Source organism: Grampus griseus, assembly GCF_964374135.1.
Source record: "Grampus griseus genome assembly, chromosome: 16".
NCBI classification, from domain to species: Eukaryota; Metazoa; Chordata; class Mammalia; order Artiodactyla; family Delphinidae; genus Grampus; species Grampus griseus.
Genome location: NC_139010.1, coordinates 32599442 through 32621382, shown reverse-complemented (window position 1 = coordinate 32621382; position 21941 = coordinate 32599442). Strand labels below are relative to the sequence as shown.

The following is a 21941-nucleotide window of genomic DNA, read 5'->3' as shown; positions in this document are numbered from 1 at the left end:
TGAATACACTAAAAGCCATTGAATCGCACGTTTTAAATGGGTGCATTGTATGTTCTGTGAATTGTATCTCCATAAAGCTGTTTACAAAGCCCACCACATTTAACTAGCCAGCTGCCCCCTGCAGCGCCCCAGTGTCCTCAAGGTAAAGACCCAGATTCATCAACATCCTCTCCCTCTTCTACAGGCGCAGTGGAAATTCTGCCATTTCCAGGTGTGCTATATACTGTCACACCTCTGAGCCTGTGCACAAACTGTGTCTTCTTCTTAATCCTTGTTCCTCCTCACTCTGACTCATTCTTTATGGTCCAGCTCACCTGACAGCCTTCTCTCACCCCTCTTCTGATTGCGCATTCATTTGTTCATTCACCCATTCATTTATTCATCAAGTAATTATTAGGCACCTGCTGTAGGTGGAGCTACCACTCCTTCCTACTATGAATCGCATTGCAACACATGTCTTCTGTTAACTTGACAACGACAATGAAGGGCATCCTGTCCAAATCACTTCACTTAATTCCTCAGTTTCTTCCTAGACCACAGAACTGATGGGGAGACATCTCAGTTTGAAGACAGGCACACACACACACACATACACACCTCTGTCATGTCTGGCCTCCCACAATTCTTCCCCTTCCTAACAACACTCTGACTTCCTTTGGAGGAAATCTTTCTCCCACTACAGCTTCTGAGTTTGTAAATTAATGTACCCAGGTGCCTGAGCCCTACCGTGTAAGCCAGGGTCTGCAAAACTTTTTTTCTTTCTTTAAGATTTTTTTGATGTGGACCATTTTTAAACTCTTTATTGAATTTGTTACAATATTGCTTCTGTTTTGGTTTTTTTTGGCTGTGAGGCATGTGGGATCTTAGCTCCCTGACAGGGATCGATTGAACCTGCTGCCCCTGCCTTGGAAGGCCAAGTCTTAACCGCTGGACCGTTGGGGAAGTCCCTGCAAACTTTTTCTTAAAGGGCCAGATAATACATTCTTTATGTTTTATGGGCCAAGAGGCAAAACTGAGGCTTTGACGTGGGTACTTATATTCTGGTCTTGAATTACCGTAAAGCATCAGGGATGGAGAGAAGACGTCAGATTAAAGAGATATTTAGGAAGTCAAGTCATCAAGACTCGGTTGTTCAGGTCATGGGTGGGATGAAGAAATTGCTGACGGAGAAAGGGCACAAGAGCAACATCTAGAGAACCCAGTGTTGCTGTGTTAGGTGGGGCTCTCCAGAAGCAGAGCCTGAGATTGGGATCCTTGTGAAGTTGATTTATTGAGGGATTGCTATTCAGAACAACCTTAAAGACAGGGAGGGGTGAAGCAGGGAGAGGCTAGCGTTGGCCTGGTCACAGATCAAGGGCTTTGGAGCATAAACTATACCACAGTGACGTCTTCCCTTAAGGCAGAGGGCCAGCATTTTATACTCTGTACTATCCATTGTTTGTGGGCCGCCCCTAAGGGGTGTAAGTTCCCAGATGAGGCAGCTCTTGTTGCCTCAGAACCATTTCTTTTCTAGAGAAAGGGGGGATGTAGGCTGAGAGCCCACATTCATGGCAGCTGGGGGTGGGTGCCTCGACCCTGAAGAGGGATGTGGGCAGAACACCACAGTGTTTCCTACAGTCCTTGCACTGCTCAGACCCACCTGCCTCTCAGGTTAAGTTGATCTCACCTGCCTATTGACAGACAAGAATTGTCATTGGTTTGGGATGTATAGGGCAACACGAAGGACAGCAGGCAATCCTCACAGGGTGTCATCTCCAAGCTGGTACCTCAGCTGCATCTTTATGAGGCCATTCTACCATCTCTCAGGTCTGCAGCCTTTGCGTGGTGCGGAACCTAAGATTATGGACCCATGGCCACACAACCTTTTCTGCAATTCGGACCTCTGTTCTGCAACGATATTGCATGAGAGCCCATGCCAGTGAATCAGACACTCTGTGAGCCCTCAGGTAAGGGTGCTGTCCTCAGGTTCCATAAGATGGAGAGGCAAACCCACACCCAGAAGATGTATCAATTCGGGTCAAGGCGAATCACTGCCCTCCCCATGATAGAAGGGGTCTTATGTAGTAAGCTTGCACCGGGTGGCTGGTTGGTCTCCTTGTGGGATGTTATTGTATCAGGGGCTCAGCTTTGGTCTCTGTGGGTGACAGGTTGGACATTCAGCAGTGGCAGTAGCTAGATCAGCCCTGGTGACAGGGAGCCCAAGCTGTGGGCTCATATCTAACTCATATCTAACTTGATCTCTGTCTTCCTGATACTCTGTTCTCCATGGCACTCCCTGGAGGCCCATATTGTGTAATCACGAGATGGAGAGCAAGGAGTGGGGACAGAGACTGGCCAGGTCACCCTGCCTGCTTGGTTGTTTGGTGCCTCTTCTGCACTGGACACTCCCTGGCATCTGTTAAAATGTGCTACGTGGACCCTCACGCTTTGCCCACTCCCAGAGGTCTAACCACATGCCTCTATCCCAGTCCTCCCATCCCGGATAGGCCATGCTTGCTCTCTCCAGGCCTCTGACCAGCTGGCTAAGCTATTTGCCCCTGCCCACGAGCACGTGTGCATCTTTTCTCAGTGACTTCTCTCTCCGTGCAGAATAGAAGACCAGGCTCACTGTCCAAATCTCTGCCCATTGGAAGAATGCCCTCTCACGGGAGTCTTTCTGCCCCTTGAGTGGGGCTGTAGTGCAGGCTCCGTCCACACGTGGTTGGCACCGACATACAAAGTGGCCTCATCTGTGAACCACGCTCAGGACTCTTCCTTGTCTGCCAGCTGGTTATAACAAGCCCTCCATGCGGCAATAGATACCTGCCAAAGGGAGGTGCTGGGGCACCACACCATCCGAGTCTTAGGGTCTCACTTCTTCCCTATTAGGGGCCTGACTTTGGTGCAGGAGAACGGCCTCGGTGGGGCATCCAGCCTTTCTGAGTTTCTGCCTATGATGAAGTCTACGCCTCATCTTGCTCTTTCTGGCCTCCAGCTGCAGAAGATAAGCTCAGTGCTTCTTGCCAAGAGGTTTCCGTGGACTCTCACACTTTGGGTTTTTTTTTTTGCCCTTGCCACGTGGCTTGCGGGATCTTAGTTCCCCAACCAGGGATCGAACCTGTGCCCCCTGCAGTGGAAGTCTGGAGTCCTGACCACTGGACCGCCAGGGAATTCCCACTCACACTTTGTTTTGAATGGCTGATGAAGAGATCTGGGACTGTCATTTCCTTTTCTCCAATGAATCAGTGACACTTGGCAATAGTCACTCAGTTGCACAGTCCTAACGGTTATTCTTTCCTCCCACCTCTCAAATGCCAGAGACATTGCATCAGCTGGCACAACCCCCTGACCCATGTGCCACCCCAGGTCACTACAGGTGAAGATCACAGCAGAGGCACGGCTACCCCATGCCCGCGACTGTCACCAGTGATGGTACCTCCTTCACATCTGGTCAGTGACCCGCCTCCAGCGTCTTATTCTCAGAGGCTGCCTCCCAGGCCCCCTCCTGGCACCCACTATCTTAGTCTGGTTCCCTAGGAGCAGAGCCTGAAATGGGCCTTCAGATTCCCGTGATTTACTGAGGGAGTGCACTCAGGAGAAACCTACAAAGGAGACAGTGAGGGTGAAGAGAAGGGGAAAGGGGAGGGTAAGCATCTGGCCTTAGGTGAAGTCCAACCCTGACCCGATCCACAGGGAACGCTACCCACACTGCAGCAAAGAGGCTGTCATCTGGCAGCTTTTAACAATCAGTCTTTGGCTGTGGAACCCTCGACAGGGGTGCATGTGTGGGGGCAGGAGTGGGTGACATCCCAGGCAAGGAGGTCCCTGTCTGCTGAGGACAATTGTCTGGTGAAGAGAAGTGAGCTGCTGGCAGCCAACACCCTCAGCACTGGAGGGATGGGCGCCAGCCAGAGAAGGAGAGCCTGACGGACGTCCGCTGTACCTCGTGACTGTGGAATCCATGAAGACGATTAAGAAGGCATGGTCAGGGGGACTTCAGGAGCGCTGACCACCCAGAAGAGGGGGCTGTCATGGAACCCAAGAGAAGGAGGTTTCAAGGCAGAACTGGCAACTGTCAAAGGCAGCTGTGAGGTCCAGTCTCCAGAAGTGGCACGGACTTGAAAAACCAAGGGGTCGTAGGTGAGCTTGCAAGAGAAGTTTCAGAGAACTTCAGAGTCGTGGGCTGCAGGGTGTCAAGGATGATGGGCGATCATGGAAAGACGGAGCCGTCTCCATGAGAAGGGGCAGAGAGAGGCTGGACAGCAAAGGGTGTGGAGGCGGCTCTTAGACCCGAGGCCCAAAGCTCCAGGCCTGCGGAAGGGGGTGGGGGAGGGTAAGGGGAAGGGGCTGAAATCCCTCCCAGAAGAGAAGGAGGTGATGGTGTCAGGGGCTGTCCCTGACTGGGGAAGGGACACCACATCCTCTGGGCCTGGGCGGAAGAAGATAAGGCCGGGGCAGGATGGAGGTAGGTTTGTGGGTGGGGGAAAGTTAGTGGGGGTGTGTGTGATGGGGGTGTAGCCTGCTTAGAGCAAGGTGGGCGTGGTGGAGCAGGCTGCTGGAACAGAGGAAGAGGGAAATGGGCGGACAGGTGGAGACACCCTGCCCTGAGGCCTCAGTGAGGCGGGAGACCCTAATTTGCCGTGGCAGCCACCTGCAGGCGGAATAACTTTTCCTGCCAGCATCCTGTGGCCTTTTGTGGCAGGACAGTCATTGGATTCAGGGTGAGGGCTTTGCAGGCTGGGTTGGGAAGAACGGAAACCCAAGACCCATGGGCTGGAGCATGTGCTGCATGGTCCGAGTGAGGGGAGGGAGGGAGGGAGGACAGCGGAGGGCGGAGGGGACAGTGGCAGGAGGCTGAGCTCCAAGCCGCCTTGAGCCAGGCCCTTGCTGGGCTTTTCCCACGGGCTTTTCTCATTCTAGGCCCACAGAAGGAAGTAGCTGGTCTCAGGAGGAGTTAGTGGGATGGAATGGGCGGGTCTCCACGCAGCCTTGCTAGGCGGCCTGTATTCAGCCGTATCCCCGGCTTCAGGTTCTGAAGCTAGAATAGCAGGAAGGTTCGCGTTTTATCGTGAATTCAGGGGAGATGCGGCCCTGCCTCTCCCTCTCCACCCCGCTCACCTCCTGCCTTTGAGGCAATGGCATTCACGCTTTCTGCTTCTAACCACAACCCGCAAGTAAGAATTAATTTTACGCCATGACTCAGCAGACTCACACACACAGCTGCAACAAAGTTCCACGATACGATCCTCACCCTCACTCTGTAGGGTGCTCTTGATGTTTTCTACTTTATTCTCATCTATTTCTTTAAAAAGCGCTGGTCACAACCCACCAAACTGATTTCATGGGCCACTCAGTGAGGCCACAGGGAAGCATTGCTCCAAGGCAGTGGGGAGCTGGGGGCCCCTTTGGGAAACCGTCATTGATGCTACGCAGCCCTCTTCCAGGAGTGTCTGTTCTCAGAGAAAACACCTCTTGCCGGCAGAAGGCAGTGGCCACGAGATTCCATTTTTAATATAAATTCTCCTTCTCCCCTCCCCTTCCATCTCCCCCCAAGAAGAGAAACTGGCCACCCCAGAGAAGGCTCCCTATTCTCCATGGGCCGTCCCGTGGCTGATGACACCCTGCTCCCCCCGCCACACGCACATATTCCAGGGGATATATTTTGGGGTGCCTGCCAGACCCCACTTCCTTCTTTGGACTTGTCCTTACCCGGTCTGTGTGGAGGGAAGGCTACGACAGCCACATTTGCTTATGTCCTATGGCCTGAGGCCAGAGCTGAGTAAAGGGGGGGACAGTGGTTGGCTGCTGGGCCCTGAGAATCATATTCACTTCCCCAAAGTTCAGGAGGGGACAAGGAAGGGCAGTCGTTTGTGTGCCTGAGGCTGTAAAGACAGTTAGAACCAGAGCCTGGCCAGGGGCTGTAGCAAAGTAACCTATGTAAATTGCAGTCATGGGCAAGAGGAGACCCAAGGTCCCCTTCAAGGGGAGGGGGGCAGGGGTGCTGAGAAGTGGGGTGGCCAGAGAGAGGTGGCCAACAGGAAAGCGTCTGTATTAACTTGACAAAGTACCTGTTCCTAAGCCCAGAGAATCCACAAGGGCTCGCCATCTGAGCCCAGCCAGCATCGTACACCCGCCCCGAGTCACACTGGGTCTGTCTCCAGCACCCCATATAGGGCCTGGCACCGTTCAGGGCCCCCTCCCCAGGACCAGGGCCTGCTGGAGACGGGGTCCACCAGGAGGTGAGGACACTGGGCTCTGAACATTCACCTGAGCCAGGTTCCAGGGCCACTTCCGGGACCCCTGTGTCAGGGGCTCCTCCATCTTAGCACCCGAAGCACCTGACTGCATAGTTTTTGTTTTGTTTTGTTTTGCAGGGTGATCGGGCAGGGGTGGTGCTAAAAAGCAAAAATCAGAAAACACCCAACCGCCCCTTAACATTCACAAAATCGCTAGTTGGCCGAACCTTCGTTTTCGTCCATTTATTTAGAAAAAAATTAACATGGGCAAATGAGATACCTCAGTGTTACAACAGAGTATAGAAATGTCTAGCAAGAGTCAAATAATTTGATCTTTAAATACAAAAGAACCACATGAACACCTAATATACAGGTTTCATCTGAATACATATTTATTAGATAAATATTAGAGGTTGTCACATCATCTAACTACATACAGCTTTGCAAGACTAGAAATCACAATTAGTTTTCTGACCAGTTTAAAGTATGAAATGATTGCATTGTACAGAGATGTACAGAGACGATGACGGTCGCAGTGGGAGTTACTTCAGGCTGCACGGTGGGTGTGTTCATGTGTGTGTACGTGTGAAATCACCTGCGATCATGATATCAAAAATTATACAAAGTATGAATTTGGTTACAATTTTCTTCTGAAATCCTCGTTTCTTTTCATTATTTCCATAGCACCCTAAAAATACACAGGTGGCAGGACTAGTACACTGAAGCTAAGTAGTACATGTAGGTAGAATAAAAACAAAACGGAACAAAAAAAACTCCTTTCTACACAGAGTCAGAGTATATTACATGAGTGAGACAGATGCGGAGAGAGACCTCACAGACGCTAACAGACAGGATCTAGTTTTTCCACGTGAAGATGGAGTTCCAAGCCTTTTTTTTTGTTTTGTTCCGGAAAATAAAAACAATACACATTCCGAGGGAAATGAATGCATCTGTTAACATGTCTCTATTTCTCATTTACATATGTACACACGTCCCTTGAGTGGCTGCTGCCCACGTCGCCCCGTCTGGATGGGTCAGGCCGAGGGAGCAGACGTGTAGCTCTCTGGGGGTTCAGGGCTTCCGTTACGGAGAAAGTATTAGAAGTTTCTTAAAAAATAAAAATGGCTACAGGAACATGATACATGGGTAAAGCTTCAAACCAAGAAGATGGGGCTGATTGCTTGTACTTGGGCCTTCCCACCTGCCCGCCAGCGCCCTGTCCATTCTGTGGAGTGGAGACAGAAACATGCCTATGGGCTGGGTGGATGCTCGTCATGGAGAAGTGGCTTTGCTGAGGCTTTGTTTTTGCTGAGGTTACTTATGGCTCCAAGTAGTCATCCGAAAGGATCAGGGAAGCATCTCCCCAGAGTTCAGAACCGCCCCTGCGCGGGGAGGCTGTCATCACCTGAATGTGTCACCAACTGGGGCTCGCTACAGCCCCGGACGCCTTGATGCCTCCCCCCACCCCCCGACCTGGCTCCAGAGCCGCTCTGGAGGAGGACACGCCCAGAGCGCGGGCTGCAGGCGCCACGGTTCTGGAAAGCTCTTTGCTGAACTTGCTGGTGGAGGCTCGCTTGGGAGGGGACCCGGGAAACCTGCCTCAGGTGTCAGGTGCCGAGCCCATGGCTTCCTCAGAGATGGCCGAGGCAGGTGCCTGGAGCCTGGGCTGTGGGGAACAGATTGACCCTCTGTGCTAGAAAGCTGTGGATAGGTCAGTGAGCAGAGGGGGACACCCCGATAACAACCAGAACGGACCCCAGGCCTTTCTGAGAAAGAGTTGCACAGCAGGAAGTGGGGACTTCTAAGGAAGGCATCTGTAAATCTGTCTGGGGCAGAACATTCCCAGATGGCCTGACACAGCTGGGGCTACTGGCCACTGGGCAGAGACGGCCACATGCTACCTGGCGTCGTCTCGTCCCCACCAGCCAACTGGGGATGGCTCCAAACGGCGGGTGGCCTGGTCTTCTAACTCACTGTACAGCCACCCATGCTCTCAGTCCCTTCTTCTGTACAAATGGCCCTGGTTGCTTTTTTGTTTTTGTTTGTTGTTTTTCTTAAAAAAGGGACTCGGTCTTTGTCGTTGAGTCAAGGTATTTTAAAAACACCAGCAAAGGCTATAACCAGGTCATGAAAATGTTGAATATTATCAAAGACAATACTAAAATATTCACAAAGATATTTACAAAAGCAATTCTTAAAATAATTGATTTGTATACGGAACACCACGCTGTTTGAAAAAACCTCTGACAACGGGACAAAGGAAAAGGGGTGGGGATGGGACGATGGCAGCTTTCCTACAGAAAACCTTGTGCCGGGCCGTCTGGTACAGCGACTGGAAGTCAACAGCTGGGGCCAACGTTCCGGTCACATCCAGAGGAGTGCTGGGGGTGTTCCCCCAACCCCCAACAGAGAGGGAGACGGAGACTGAGAACACAGACAGCGGACGGGGGAGCAGGTGAGGGCCTCGGGCAGCAGCAGGGGAGGGGCGCGATGAATTTACAGAGGGGACGCAAGTGACCCAACGGCCCAGCATCACCGGCCATGCGGCTCGGGGAGCACAAGGGAGCCTGGAACAAAACGGACTCACAAGAAGCTACCCGGGAGACTCCGAGAGCGAGCAGTTAGCTGGATGGAGCGAAGCGTGGAGGGAAAACCAGAGGCTGCTTCTGCTGGAGCAGGAGTGTGGGGTGAGCTTTCGAGGCCGGAGGGACACGGAGGGAAGGAGAGGCTGGCAGCCAAGCGCGGGGTCTGAGACAGCCACAGAAACACCACGCGACGCTCGAGGGCACATCCTGGCACACGCGGCGACAGACTGGGCCGGAGCCGGGGGCGGCCTCGAGCACAGGGACAGGCCAGACCAGACAGAGAAGCCGGAGAGAGACAGTGATGCCCGGGGTTCCTGCTGCTGAGCCCCTGCATCCCCTGCCTTTCCACCACTCACCTTGCTGTCTGGGTAGACATAGGGGCACCGGGACAGAGGGAAGTGGGTGTCCCACGTAACAGTCTTGGAGAGGCGGGCGAGGGGGGAGCAGAGGAAGGAAACAGGACGCATGGAGAGAAATGGGTCGCTTGCTGTCCAAGTCCAGTGTTCCTTTTCCCCAGATGACTTTGCGGCTTTAAGATGCTGTCGTTTAAGAACGGGGGTGGCTTGGAGCAAAGTTGTAGTTGGCCATTTCTGTTGGACTCCAAATCCGGCTGGCGGCACTCCCCCCTTCCCCAATTAAGGGCACAATAACTTCAGCTGGATTCTTTCTCGCTCTGGCCCCGCTAAGGCTGGGCCCTGGCCTGAGTCAGAGGTTGCGGAGCCATCCTGGCTCTGCGGAGGCCTTGACTCCCTTTTCCACCGGTCCCCAAGCAGGAATGGCTCACCCTCTCCCAAACACAGACGCTTGTCTTTTTTTTCTCTGCTCTCTGAGAGTGTTTACAGGGTATCCTGGCTTAGAGGTCAAAGGTCTGGGGTCAAAGCGATAACCTTGGCCCCTAAGAGTTCTCTTTCCCAGAGGTTTGTGCTTTTCTGTGGTGGGTGGTAGTGGTGGTGGGCAGGCCGCTCTCACTGCCACCAACCTCTGCTGCTCCTCCAAGGCTCGGGGCCGCTGGGATATGGGGGCCCCTCCCTCAGGTTCACAGTCACGTGGAGGCGGCTCTGGGCCGGGAAGCAGGGAGGCCGGGTTACAGTTTAGAAACTGGAAGAACCTGGGGGGCACTGGAGGGTCATCTGGAAGCCGCCGTCAGTGTGTGCCCCCTCCCCGGGCCAGCGCCCTGTCTCGAGGGTCATCTTTGGGGCCTGCTCTGGGCGTGGGCTCCAGACCTGCACCGCCTTCACAGTGCACCCTCCCGCCCCTAGGCTCTGAAGGCCGCAGCAGGGGTGGTCTGAGGGCACGGGCTCCCGGCGGGAAAGTGTGTGGGGCAGATGGGGAAGGAGGCCGCGTGGGGAGGGGTGGCCCCGACGGAGGGGTGGGCTTCAGTTGTTCTCAAAGAGAGACAGGAGGTCATCATTACTATTGCTCGGCAGGTCGGGGGGATCCAGGTACGAGAGGAGCTCATCAGGGTTTGTGAGTTCTGGAAGGAGCTGGAAAAGAAGTACAGAAGCTCAGATGAGGTGTCGGCTGAAGGCTGGGCCGGCCCAGGGCGAGGAAGCAGGGCACCCTCGGGCCTGTTCGCTTGCCTTCTACCTGCCTCCTGGGGTCCTGGTCCAAACAGGGGAAACTAACAGTGCCGGTGGTCCCCGGATGCATCCAGGCCACCGTGCTAGTCTGGGGCACACCCGTGCTTATTTCAAGTCTGGAAAAGTGGAGCCCTCGGCCCACCAGCTGGGAAGGCTCCTCACGCACAGTGTTCCTGAGACCCTGCCACAAGGGGCTGGGGGTCACTCATGCCTCCCAGGAGAAGCCATGTGGCTTTGCATGTAAGGCTGGCGGGTCTCTGCGGCTCCCAGCACCCCACACCTCCCCCAAGAGCTCCCGGCTCCTTGCTGAGCCCGCGGCTAGCTGGGCAGCACTGCTCTTCCCTGTAGACTCCGGGAAGAGGCTACAGACCGTCCCTACCCTCTACTGTGAGGTCCTTGGACTCTTTCGGTCACACAGGGGACCTCATCAATCTAGAAGCACCTGCCCTGGCCTGGGGAGGAGAGTCGGGCAAGAATCCAAGATGGCGCCAAAGCTGAGTGAATCCGGTTCACCAGAGACTCTTGCTGGGGCCAAGGGGGACTCTTGCTGGGGCTGGGACGTGACCAAGGAGAGGGCAGGCCTCCTCTCTGGGAATCTAGAGCCTGGGGGCGAGGGGTGGGCGGGGCAAGGGCCGTGTCCCTCGCTGGCAGCCCTGCCCAGCTACCCAACACCCATCATTCAGTGTCCCCCTTGCCCACCTTCCAGACCATTCAGTTCTCAAGGGGGGTGATCCCTGAATCTCAGCTGCCCGCTTCTGCCTCAGTCACACGACGCCCCCCGCCCCCGCCCCCCAGTGTGACCCGAGGCCGAGCCTTCTGTCACCCCACGTGGGGGCCTCTCAGAGTGAGCGATGGAGTGAGCAAAAGCACAGGGCATGGACAACACATAGACTAGAAACTGGAGACACACACCAGCGAGACAGACAGAGGGACCTGTCCCTCCAGCCCCTCCCCTGCCTTGGGCCAGAGAGCGGCAGATGCAGCGATGGCAAGCCGATGTCGGGGAACGGGAGGTGGGAAGAAGGGGGGGGAGGGACCCTCCTGTGCTGCCTCCAGGACCGGCCCAGAGGGACTCTGTGAGGGCCTGGGGGAGGGAGGGCAGGGCCGGGCGGCAGGACTGTGGCCAACGGGACGGGGGCGGGGCCAGCAGGGTGGGGCAAGGGGTGTGGCACCCTCGCTGAGGCTTGCCCACTGTGGGGTTCCCCGGTCCTGGAGCCACAGGGGAGGCAGGTTGGCGGGGCCCACCCTCCGCCCGCCCACCCGCTCCTCACCGCTGTACCTCTCCTCCACCCCGGGCCTCGGGCCCTCGACACCCGCCCCTGCTCTCGGGCAGTCCCGGCCCCAGGCCAAGACACGTGGTGACCCCAACTTACATCCAGCGAAGGCTCCGGCATGTCGGACGCTCCCTGCGCTCCGGCCTGACCCTCTAAGGCTGAGGAGGGGTTAAAGGTCAGGTCACTGTGTGGATGGTTGCCGGGAGCGGCCTGTGGCGGTTGCCGGGGAGGCTGGGAAGGAGGAGGAGCCCCACTGTGATGTAATGGAGGCCCTGACTGGCTGCTGGGGTGTGGGACGTGCAAACCTTGTTGCATGGAGGGATGGGGCTGGTCAGAACTGCCAGCATGTGGCATCTGTGGAGGAGGAGAGAGCAGGAAAAAGAAAGGTGAGGTGACGAGGTACAGCGACGAGATGCCTGGAGAAATGAAAACCAAACAAAACCAGGAAAATAACGAAACCCCCAAAACAAAGCCACCCCTCTACAAAGCTGAATGCTTTTTTTTTTTTTCTGCAGAGAAACAAACAAACAAGCAAACAAATCCTCCCCCCAAAACCGCCAGTCAGGGGGGCTGAAGCCACGTGGGGCAGGGAGGGAGGCGGCCAGGGGCTCTGAGACTAGCAGAGACCCTGAGATCGGGGCCCAGGCCCCTGGGAGCCCCTCTGTCTCCCTAGCCCGGACACCAGCACAATGAACAACAGCAAGGGCAGGATGGAGAAGCGAAATGGGCATGTTTCCGGGGAGCAGGGAGGCGGGCGGGAGTGCTGCTGGCGGCGTGGTGCAGGCCCGAGCCGGGGCGGCGGGGAGCAGACACGGACGACAGCATGGGGCAGGCGTGCAGCTCACGGGGGTCTGCGCCTCCACGCGGGCCCTGGCCTGGGGGCGACACGAGGCACGCCGGCTCCGGGGGCAGCGGGGCCTCGGTGTAAGCTCTGCCTGCTGTCCCGGGGTAGGACGGAGCTGAGCCCAAAGTAAAGGAGGCGACCTGGGGCTTCTGAGTCCTGCCAGACCTTCCTGCTGGCCACCCACCTAGGCAGCAACAGGCGTGCTTCTCTCGTAGATAACCTAGGCGCCCCCCCGCGCCCTGCGCGTGTCCTGAACCGTCGGGGCTATGGGTGGGCAGGGGACACGAGTGGGTGGGACTTAAACTTCCCCTGTAGGTCTGTTTGCTGCCTCAAGCCACCCTGCCTTCAGAGTTCAGGTCTCGGAGTGAAAGGCCAAGTCTAAGTCCGGGGCCCCACCCACGGCATCCCCAACGGTCCCCGGGCCCCCCTCACACTCTGCGAATGAAGGGAGCTCACTGACTGGCCAGGCCTCTCACTTGGAATGGGCAGCCAGGTGACTAAATGTCTCCCTGGTCACTACCCTCCTCCCAGCCCTGTCTTATGGGCCACACAGAAACACTGACACTTCTTTCGTGGGTTTGCAAACGGCAGTGACACCATCCCTGATCTTCTCCAGACACCAGTTCCTCTTCCTGTTTCTCCTAAAAGCTGCTCCCCAAGCCTTGCTGTGGGCTGGCCCCTGCCCACGGTCCAGGCGGCCCTCTGCAGCACAGTGCCCCTCCAGCCCGGGCCTTGAGAACGAGGGATGACCATGTGACATGAAAGCTGCTGACCCTGGGGGAACCACTTGTGGGGTGCACACAAAGTAAGAAGAACCAGAAGCGGCAGGACAGCCCTCATAGCTGTCGGCGAGGCCAGCCTGTGACGCTCTGTAGCGACCATTCTGGGAAGTAGGGGGCAGGGAGGGGCTCCACACTCCTGGAGCAGCCCAGCCCCAGACAGACAGCCCCCAGATCTGCTGACACAACTAACGCCCTCGGCCCTGACATCTTGCTGGATTATCTCAGAACCTGGAGGGGCAAGTGCTCTCTGGGACCTGCCGACACACCTGTCAACCTCCCACCTGGCACGGGAGAGCCTTGGGTGGGCCAGCACCTGGCTGGAGCCCTCCCACCAGTCCGTGCGCCTGGGAATCCTTCCTGGCCTCGTGCTCAGCCGGGTCAGGCTGCTCTGGTTGGGCAGGTGGGTTGTTGACCTGTGACTGCACCACACCACCTTGCACAGCTGTACCTCTGGGTCCGGTTCTCATCTAACAAAAGCCCAGAAACGGACAAGGACAGTGCATATCTGAAAAGCTTCCCGGGGGGGCTGTGAAGTCAACTCAAGGGCTTAAGTCCCTCTGCGAGGACCCTGGTGGCAGGGCTGACAAGGCAGGAAAATGCCTTGTTGGACGCAGAAAGCACACAGCACCCCTGCTGCCATCTTCCAGTGCTGGGAACTGTGAGGAGACAGAAGGTGCCAGATCAACGTGGAGCAGGGGTGTGATCTGGGTGATTCCTGGACATGGAAGGCTGACGTCCTGGGGAGCAGGGCTGGGGAAGGGGGCCAGGAGAGACGCCCTCTGAAAGTGGAAGCCCCATGGGGCAGAAAGTAACTTGTGCAAACATGGCAGAAGGCTGGTGAAAGCAGCTACTTCCAACCTGGCATTCTGGGTTCCTGCAGGAAGGCTGCTGCAGTGCCCCTCATTTAGAGTCCTTCTGGCTAATAGTCACTCCTGCGGAGAACTGGTGGCTCTGGTGCCCAGGACAGTCCCCGGCCCAGTGCTGGATGTTTCCCAACTCCATGTCAGCTGTGGGTAACACAGTACAATCCACAGGCCCCTTCCTTCCAGGCCACATGATGGAGACTGGGAGAGCTTGGAGAGGTACCTTCGGGTGTAGGCCCAACTCCACTGCCAGGCATTGGCAAGACCCCTGGACCCTTCTTTCTGGCTGCTGTGGCCCAGGACCCACAGCCAGGCCCTCAGTTTCCTCAAAACCCCAAGTGTTCTTCCTCCATCCAGGCACTGCCAGAACTTTTGCTCCATTCGCTTGAGGCCTGTGTCTGTCTTGCTTACACCTGGTACAAGGCACGGCCGGGAGACCAGGCTCAGAAAACGTCTGCTAGATCAAGGGCAATCCTCCATCGCTGCCTAGATAAGGACTCGGGAGGCAGCCAGGCCTCCCACCACTGCTGTCGACGCCACAAGAAGGGAAGGCCTCTGGGCAGCACAGGCCACCTCACCTGAAGGGGCTTTCTCAGCGATACAGTGTGCGTTAATACGTGAAACAGGACAAGAAGGGAATACTCTTGGGATAAGTAGAAATCCTAATGTTTCTTTTTGCAGAAGGAGGCGATACCTCGAAGATTCAGACCCCTGCAGAATAAGTGCCTGGGTCTGGGACTAAATTCTAGATGGCTGGATGATGTAAGTCAGCATAACAGTGTGTGTAATAAGAGGGGGAGAAAGGGGATGGGGCTGTGTCTGTGTGTGTGTGTGTGTGTGTGTGTGTGTGTGTGTGTGTGCGCGCGCGTGTACAGGATGTGTGCCGGGTGTATGGGGGGTGTGTGGGCCTGTATGTAGGGGGTGTGCAAGCATCTGCATGTGTGCATATGCATGCAACGTGTGTGCAGGTAAGAGCTTGAAGCTTCCCCCATCTGAGAATCTGCTGTCCTGGGTGAGACGGCCAAATCCAAGGACACTGATGGGCCACGACCCCGCCTCAGTCAGGCCTCCCACGCCCTCCTGGGTCCCGAGACTCAACTCTCAGTCCTCCCCTTTGCCTGGTAGGGAACTAGGCAAACATCAGAAAGGCCCAAGGGAGCCCTCTGTCCCCGTCAGCCCCACACTGGGGCTGGGGGCACCGGGGAGGTGGACGGTCAGCGGCGAGGAAGAGGTACTCACAGTCTCCTGCATGGGGTGACTGAGGGGCTTCTCAAGGGCGGCCATGTTGTTGGGCATGTCCGGGGGGTGGGAGAGCTGGGGGGGCCCGTGCATGAAGTCGTTCATGGACGTCCCACCGGGGTTCCCGTGGGGGAAGTCAAAGTTGCCATGGCCCTGGTAGCTGTTGCCTGGGGAGGGAACGAGATGGGGAGGGTTGTGACCCAGAGGGAAGACGGTCACCCCAGGAAACTCAGTAAAACTCAGTGTAAAGGAGGAAGCAAGGCCCACCCTCCTGCCAGGCTAGAGTCGGCTCCTGCAGCCGTAGACCTCAGGGCCGTACAGCGGGGCAGCGATGCAGCTTTCTCCTGCGGGCCTTAGTACCCCAGGGCATGTGCCGGTGTACAGCCACAAGCAGGGCTAGAGTCGGAGGAAAGGGTGGTCGGGCTCTTGCAGCGGGACACATGGAATGAGGCCCGAGTCTGAACTTTCCACAGGATCTGCTGAGCGAGCCCCCCAGACCTGCTCACCCACAGCCCCCATGAGGCTGTCCTTCATCCCTGGGACCACCCAGGCCCAGAGGGGGAGGTCGGAGTCTGTGCCAGGTTCAAGAGGACACCCTCAGAGCCAGCCGTCCGGCCTCCCAAGCCGCTGCTTCCTCCACCACGTGGCTGCGGTGAGAGCTCAGAGGACCAGCACACTGGAAAGCTGGGGCACTCAGCATGCTGTGGGACTCTGGCTAGGTAGGCTAACCTCTCTGGGCCTTTAATCATCCAGGAGCCCCAGGAACCTAAGAGCAGGGGTTCTGCGGGGAGCTGCCATGCCCGGTGTTTGGGGGGCGGGGAGGGTACTTTCTGGGAACTGAGGGCAGTGCAGTGCAGCTTGCTCTGGGCAGCAGGAAGTGAGGGGGCAGTGACAGTGTTCTTGGTGGCCGAAGTCTGGTGGCTCCAGGCCCCTGGACCCCGTCTCTGGAAGGGTGGGAGAGTTGCAGGGATAGGGACAATATGGAGATGTCAGAGGGCAACGTGGGAGGGCCAGGAGCGCCATGAGGGGTGTGGTCTTAGTGGCCCCAGCAAAGCAGGCTCTGAAGCCCCTAAGCTCGACAGCTGCCGACCAGGGAGACCCAGGAGTCAGGAGGGAGGCTGGGCAGCGGGGGTGCGAGAGGCGGGAGGCTGGGCAGCGGGGCAGCTCCTCACTCATGCCTTCCCAGCTGGGTGCCGACCCACAGGGCTGGCTGGATGGAGGGGGGGAGGATGGCATTGCACAGGCCGCTGTACCCCCAATTTCAGCGACGTGGTATTGTTTTTTGGGGGTGTGCGTTACCTCTGCCTCTTCACACCACACCCTCCCTGCACCTGCCACCGTCACCCCAGAAATCCTGGGCCCCTGCTGGGGCTTCTCCCTCCCTCCTTGTCGGCCATCACCCACCTTGGCTGCTGTAGTCGTTGGAGTTGGTGCCCCCGGGAGGGGGCGGGAGTGGATAGGGGGACGGGCCGGGGCCCAGGGCTGCGATCATCTCCATGACATTGGGCATGATCATCTGGCTGGGACTCATGGTCTTGAACCGCTTGGATGGGATGCCGTCAGGGTCATCCTTAATGTGGAGGTCCGACTTGATGGGCACTGGCCGCCAGCTGCATGTGGGGTCAATGGTGACCTCTTCAAACTCGGAGCTGGGGGGAGCAAGGGGGCAGAGCTGAGGCTCTGGGGTACCGGGCTTTGGACATGAGGGCCTCCAGCTCGGACAGACACTGAGATGTCCTCGTCCAGGCTCCCTCTGCCCCATTCCCACCACGCTCTGCATAGGACAGAAGTGTGATGGATTTTTATAACTTTTGAAAGATGGAGAGACTGAGACTAGGAAAAGCAAGTGGCTGGGCATGGGGCAGCGGGCCCCAAAGCCTCCACCCGAGACACAGCCATGTCAGCTTCCTGCTCTGGCTGAGCTTGGTCCTTTCTGGAAAGTTCATTTGCCCCCAGGTACAGAACCCCTTAAATTGGCAGAGAGGTGAGGGATGTGGGAAGATGGTCTGCCGGCCAGTGGGGGATAGGGTATCAGCGGTGATCACACACTCACCTCATGCAACTCAGGTCAGCATCCCGCCCCCCCCTCCTCCCCCACCCCCTGCCCTAGTGTGGGGAGGCCCACTTACTGTTGGATGGCATTCAGGATGCCCCACATGTACTGATCTACCTCCAGGCCCTCGAGCAGAGCGGTTTTACTGGAAAAGGAGAGAGGGGGCTTGGCCTTTGTTCCTGGACCCTAGCGGGTGAGGCCACAGCCCACTCCTCCCCTCTGTGTCCAAGAGACCCGGGCCCTGCCACTGGTTACTACTTGGGGGCACCGACAGGAGAGGGCAGCCTTGTGACCGCTTGATACAAAGGGACTGTGCACAGGCCCCGTGATCTGAGCCCCTCTGCTGTGCTTGGGTTCTCTCATCCGTGTTTAGGGCAGGTGGAGGTGGCTGGACCCCACAGAGCAGGGCCACAGCTCCTCCTGGAGCCGGGTGACGTAGCTTATGCTGAGGTGGGCATCACTCACTTGCACACAGGACACCTCCAGGTCCCTCTCTCGCAATTCAGCTGCAGGTACGACTCCAAGTCAAAGCACTGCGGAGGCCGGGAGACACAGACAGATGAGAGCACGGCTCTCAGAAACCTCTTAAATGCAGGTGCCACTGCCTCCGGGACCCTCATGAAGACGTCCCACCAGGGAGGGAGACAGGTGATGGAGAGACCCAGGGTTGAGAGGGGTGATGACCTTGCCGATTTTCTGCTGTGCTTACAGCTTTCGGGCCACGTGGAATCCCTGCACACCTGTGCCCAGCCCTCCTCATACCATCCCTGTGCCCCAGATGACCCATGGCCTCTGAGAAGCCTTCCTGGTTCCCCTGCAGCCACCTCTCACCCATCCTGCCCCATGACAGCCCCTCTCCCTGGCCCGGCCCAGGCATGGAGGACACACCCCATCCAGTTCATCAGTGTGCGTCAGACAAATAAAGCGACCAGACCTCTGCTGCCCCCTTTTTCCCGGGGATGGGGGTTAGCGGGGCTGGGAGGCTCCCGACCCACTATGAAGCCCTCGGGGCCAGTTGTGAGAGGGTGGGGCTGAGGGTGCGGCTGGCCTGGCCCCACGGCAGCCCCCACCCAGTGAATCCCACCCACCTGGGCTGCCCGCATTTAGCCACCCAAACTGTGACAGTCACTCATCCCACAGCCACTTCCTGAGTACCTGCTCGGGGCAGGGCCTCGGAACACAGCAGTGAACCAGGCAGAGGCGTCCCTGCTTTCAGGTCCCCTATCAGCCGTAGTGGCCGTATGCGCAGAATTTCCCGCTGGCATCTCACATCTGCCAGGGCTGGGACTGTCTAAATCCAGCTCTGTAGCCCCCTGGGAACCTAGCTCTGAGCACACAGAGAAGATACTCAGAGGATAAATGATGGCAGGAGCGAGTGAGTGAAATCAGCTCCTGATGGCCACGGCATCCTTCCGGGGTTAGAGACAGGCCCTGCTGCCCATCCCCCCGCCTACTCCTCGCCATCGCAGCCAGACTCCGGGATGCTCTCCCTGGGACTGCTCACCTGGACGTGCTTGCAATCGTGGCCTCGAGCAGGCAGCTGGATGCGCCGGAATGTGATGGGGCACTTCAGAGACACCTTGATGGCTGTCTGCTCCACACCATCTTCCCCATTGAGGGTCGTGTTGCCTGATGAGGCAGCCACGCTGCTGAAATTCCGCTTGACTGTAGGGCGGAGGCACAGGTGGATAAGGAGGGCAGGGCTGTCCTGCACACCCCCCACTCCTTCAGGTGGCTGATACACACTCTGATTCTCCACGCCCCCCAGCACAGGGAGGTCTCATGAACAGGTGCAGGGCACCCCCACCTGGGCAAAAGGGAGCTCAGCACGCTGGAGGCCCTGGGCCTCCCAGTGCTCTGGAATGACACTCTCCATGTGACATGTGTGGAGTGCCCCTGGAGGTGGCTGCATGAGTCCCCCAGTCTCTGCAGTCCATGCCCTGTCTTCACTAGGAAGGCGGGACTTTCTGCAAACCCTGCAGAAACCCAGTCCGGCACTCCACTGACTTTCTGGGTCAGTGGGAGAGCCCCACAGGCACCTTTGCACTGAATTCTCCAAATGTGGTAATGGCCTGGCCGAATTCTAGGGCTCAGGACGTGAAGAAGCACATTTGAAGGGGGGAGCAGTGATGTACCTCCCTGAGTGGTGCACCCCCTTCCCCCGCCCCGGCCCCCAAGTGTCTGCACCTGGGAGTCAGAGCCAAGTCCCCCCTTCTCGAGTTAGGCCTGGGCTGTTGAGGTGGAATCCACCCCTGTGCTTCTCTCCTGATGAAGAACCCCCTCTTCCAGTTCCTCCCATCCTTCCAGGTGATCACCTCCTCCAGGAAGCCTGCCGGGCCTACCTGCGCCACGGCGTCTCGTTTTAATCTGCCCTACATGCTGTACTCACGGTACTGTGTGCTCATCTGATCATCCCCACAGCCCCAGAGGAGGGGCATTGGAGGGGCACGGGCTAGTGCCAGGGAACACTCAGGGCCCGGTGGTGCCAGGCCCAGGGGACAATGAACGTGGTGGGACTGGGGTCTGGTTCCAGCCCCCGAGCCCCCACTCACTTTTCGTGATACAGTGCTCTGCGGGCAGGAGCCGCTTCTTGAGGAGGCCTTGCAGCACGGAGCGCACGGAGGGCCGGTGGACCAGCTGCAGCACGAAGAGGTGGGACTGCCGAGAAAGAGCAGAGGCTCGGTCCCTGCCGCACGGCCCCCACGCCTGCCACCTGGGCCTCCGCAGGCCTAGGTCGCCCCCTTCACCCCAGAGGCTAAGCGCAGGAAAGGGCCCCACGTCCATGGTGATGCCCCGTTAGGAGAGGGTCCCCTGGGACCTGGGAGAGAGCCCTTGAGGCCCAGGATGTGTCCCAGGCCGAGCTGGGGACCCAGACCGGGGTCACTACCCGGGGGCAGCTGCTGCGGTCTATGCCAACAAGGCTGACTCTGATGCTGATATACCCCTGGGATGTGGTTATGGGACACAAGGCATCAAAATCCGGGCCAAACTCACTTCCTAGCCTTGGCCCTCCTGCCCCTCGCCCCGCTGTTCCCCATCATGCCTCCTCCATCCTTCGCGCCAGAAGATGTTGTCCTGTCTTCATTCCTCCAGGAAGCCTTCCAGGACTGCAACCCCCAACAAGCCCCCGCAGGCTCCTCACTCTGACAGCATCCCCAGTCCTGTGACTCTTATCCCCGGGTGGTCGTGGCGCCCCAACCCTCATAAGGGCAGGATCAGAGCTCTTCCTTCTTCTCCAGGGAGGCCAGCAGAGTGGGGCAGGTACTCTGCAAATCCCCGGACAAGCCCTGAGTGTCAGGCCCTGATCTTGGGGGACAGGAGTGTGGCTCAGACGTGGTCCCAGATCAGCGAGTCACAGGTCAGGGGACACACATACACAGTTCTGAGACAGCATGGTTGGGTGACAAAGGGAAGGAGTTAACTCCAGACTTGGTGGAGTTGGTTCTCAGGAGAAGAAGTGATTAGAATATAAAAATTTCTTGCAAACGAGGCACGAACGGAACCTAGCTTTGAGGGACACACAGAACTTCCTCAGTGGAAGAAGGTGGTGGGCACGGGGGATGGTGTCCGGGAGGAGGACCTACACGAGCAAAGGGAGGTGAGTGTGTGGACCAGATGGAGGCTGCGGTAGGAGAAAAGGCCAGGCCTCGGACCAGAGCACGGCGGCTTGAATTTCACCCCACGGCCCTGCGGGGGACTGTGGCATGTTTCTGGGGTACTCCTGAAAGATCACTCCTGGGGAAGGGGGATGGAGACCCCTGACGCAGCTGAGGCCCAGAGGAGGCTGAGGATGAGGGCCCACCCGCACACTCACGCAGCAGCAGGCGGTGACGGTGATCTGGATGGTGTTGCGGCCTGGCTGGCACACGTGCTTGAGGTGCAGGGGCTTGTGGGATGTCTTGTTGTCGCCGCGCTCGATGGTGAGGGGCGTGGCGTTCACGCTGACCTGCACCGAGGCTGGCCAGTTGGTGTTCATCTGCCGGTCCTCGTGGTGGTAGCACTTGAACTGCAGCTCCAGGTCAGACCTGGGGGCGGGGCGAGGCTCAGGGCGGCTCTGCGAGGGGGCTGCCCATGGCCTCCATGACCCCTCCCTCACCAGAGCCCCCCACCGAGTCACTCAGCACCCTGTCCTCAGCCACGAAGGCTCCCCCAGCCGCCTCGAGCTCTCCTCCTCTCTCACCCTGGACGTTCCCCCTGCCCAGGCCTCCCATCAAACCCCATCCCAACAACCCAAATTCCCCCCATGCCTCCCATATACTGTTCAACCACAGCCCCACAGCTCTGGCCACAATCCGCCTCAGTCCCCTGCACGGAAGTACGCCTCCCGTTCCCCCAGGACAGAGACAGACGGACAGACGCTAACTCAACGAGGCCAGCTGGAAGGCTGATTATGCCCTGAGCTCCCATGGGAGAAGCAGCCCTGGCCAGGGGCTGCCTGGTTCAGTTCCCGCCCCCCTACCCCTGCGGTGGGCCCCAAGGACATGGCACCTAAGGAGTCCCCACAAA

The 21941-nt window shown here is 57.8% G+C and overlaps 1 protein-coding gene across 4 annotated transcripts in view; it reads right to left on the bottom strand.

Annotated features, from left to right (window-relative positions):
- Positions 1-6443: 6443 nt before the first annotated feature.
- The window catches only part of ZMIZ1 (zinc finger MIZ-type containing 1), a gene marked incomplete at its 3' end in the record, with an annotated part of 188508 nt that continues 173010 nt past the window's right edge, over positions 6444-21941 (bottom strand). For 2 of the 4 annotated variants that reach the window (XM_082672927.1, XM_082672926.1), the window contains 8 exons: positions 21250-21460; positions 19988-20093; positions 18940-19100; positions 17901-17968; positions 17512-17580; positions 16787-17031; positions 15383-15549; positions 11220-12008 (listed from right to left, as the gene is read on the bottom strand). In XM_082672927.1, the coding sequence (XP_082529053.1) occupies positions 11220-12008; positions 15383-15549; positions 16787-17031; positions 17512-17580; positions 17901-17968; positions 18940-19100; positions 19988-20093; positions 21250-21460 (1816 nt within the window). Of the gene's footprint in view, positions 10285-11219; positions 12009-15382; positions 15550-16786; positions 17032-17511; positions 17581-17900; positions 17969-18939; positions 19101-19987; positions 20094-21249; positions 21461-21941 lie in introns of those variants that run through there. The other 2 variants (XM_082672928.1, XM_082672929.1) reach the window with 2 other exon arrangements.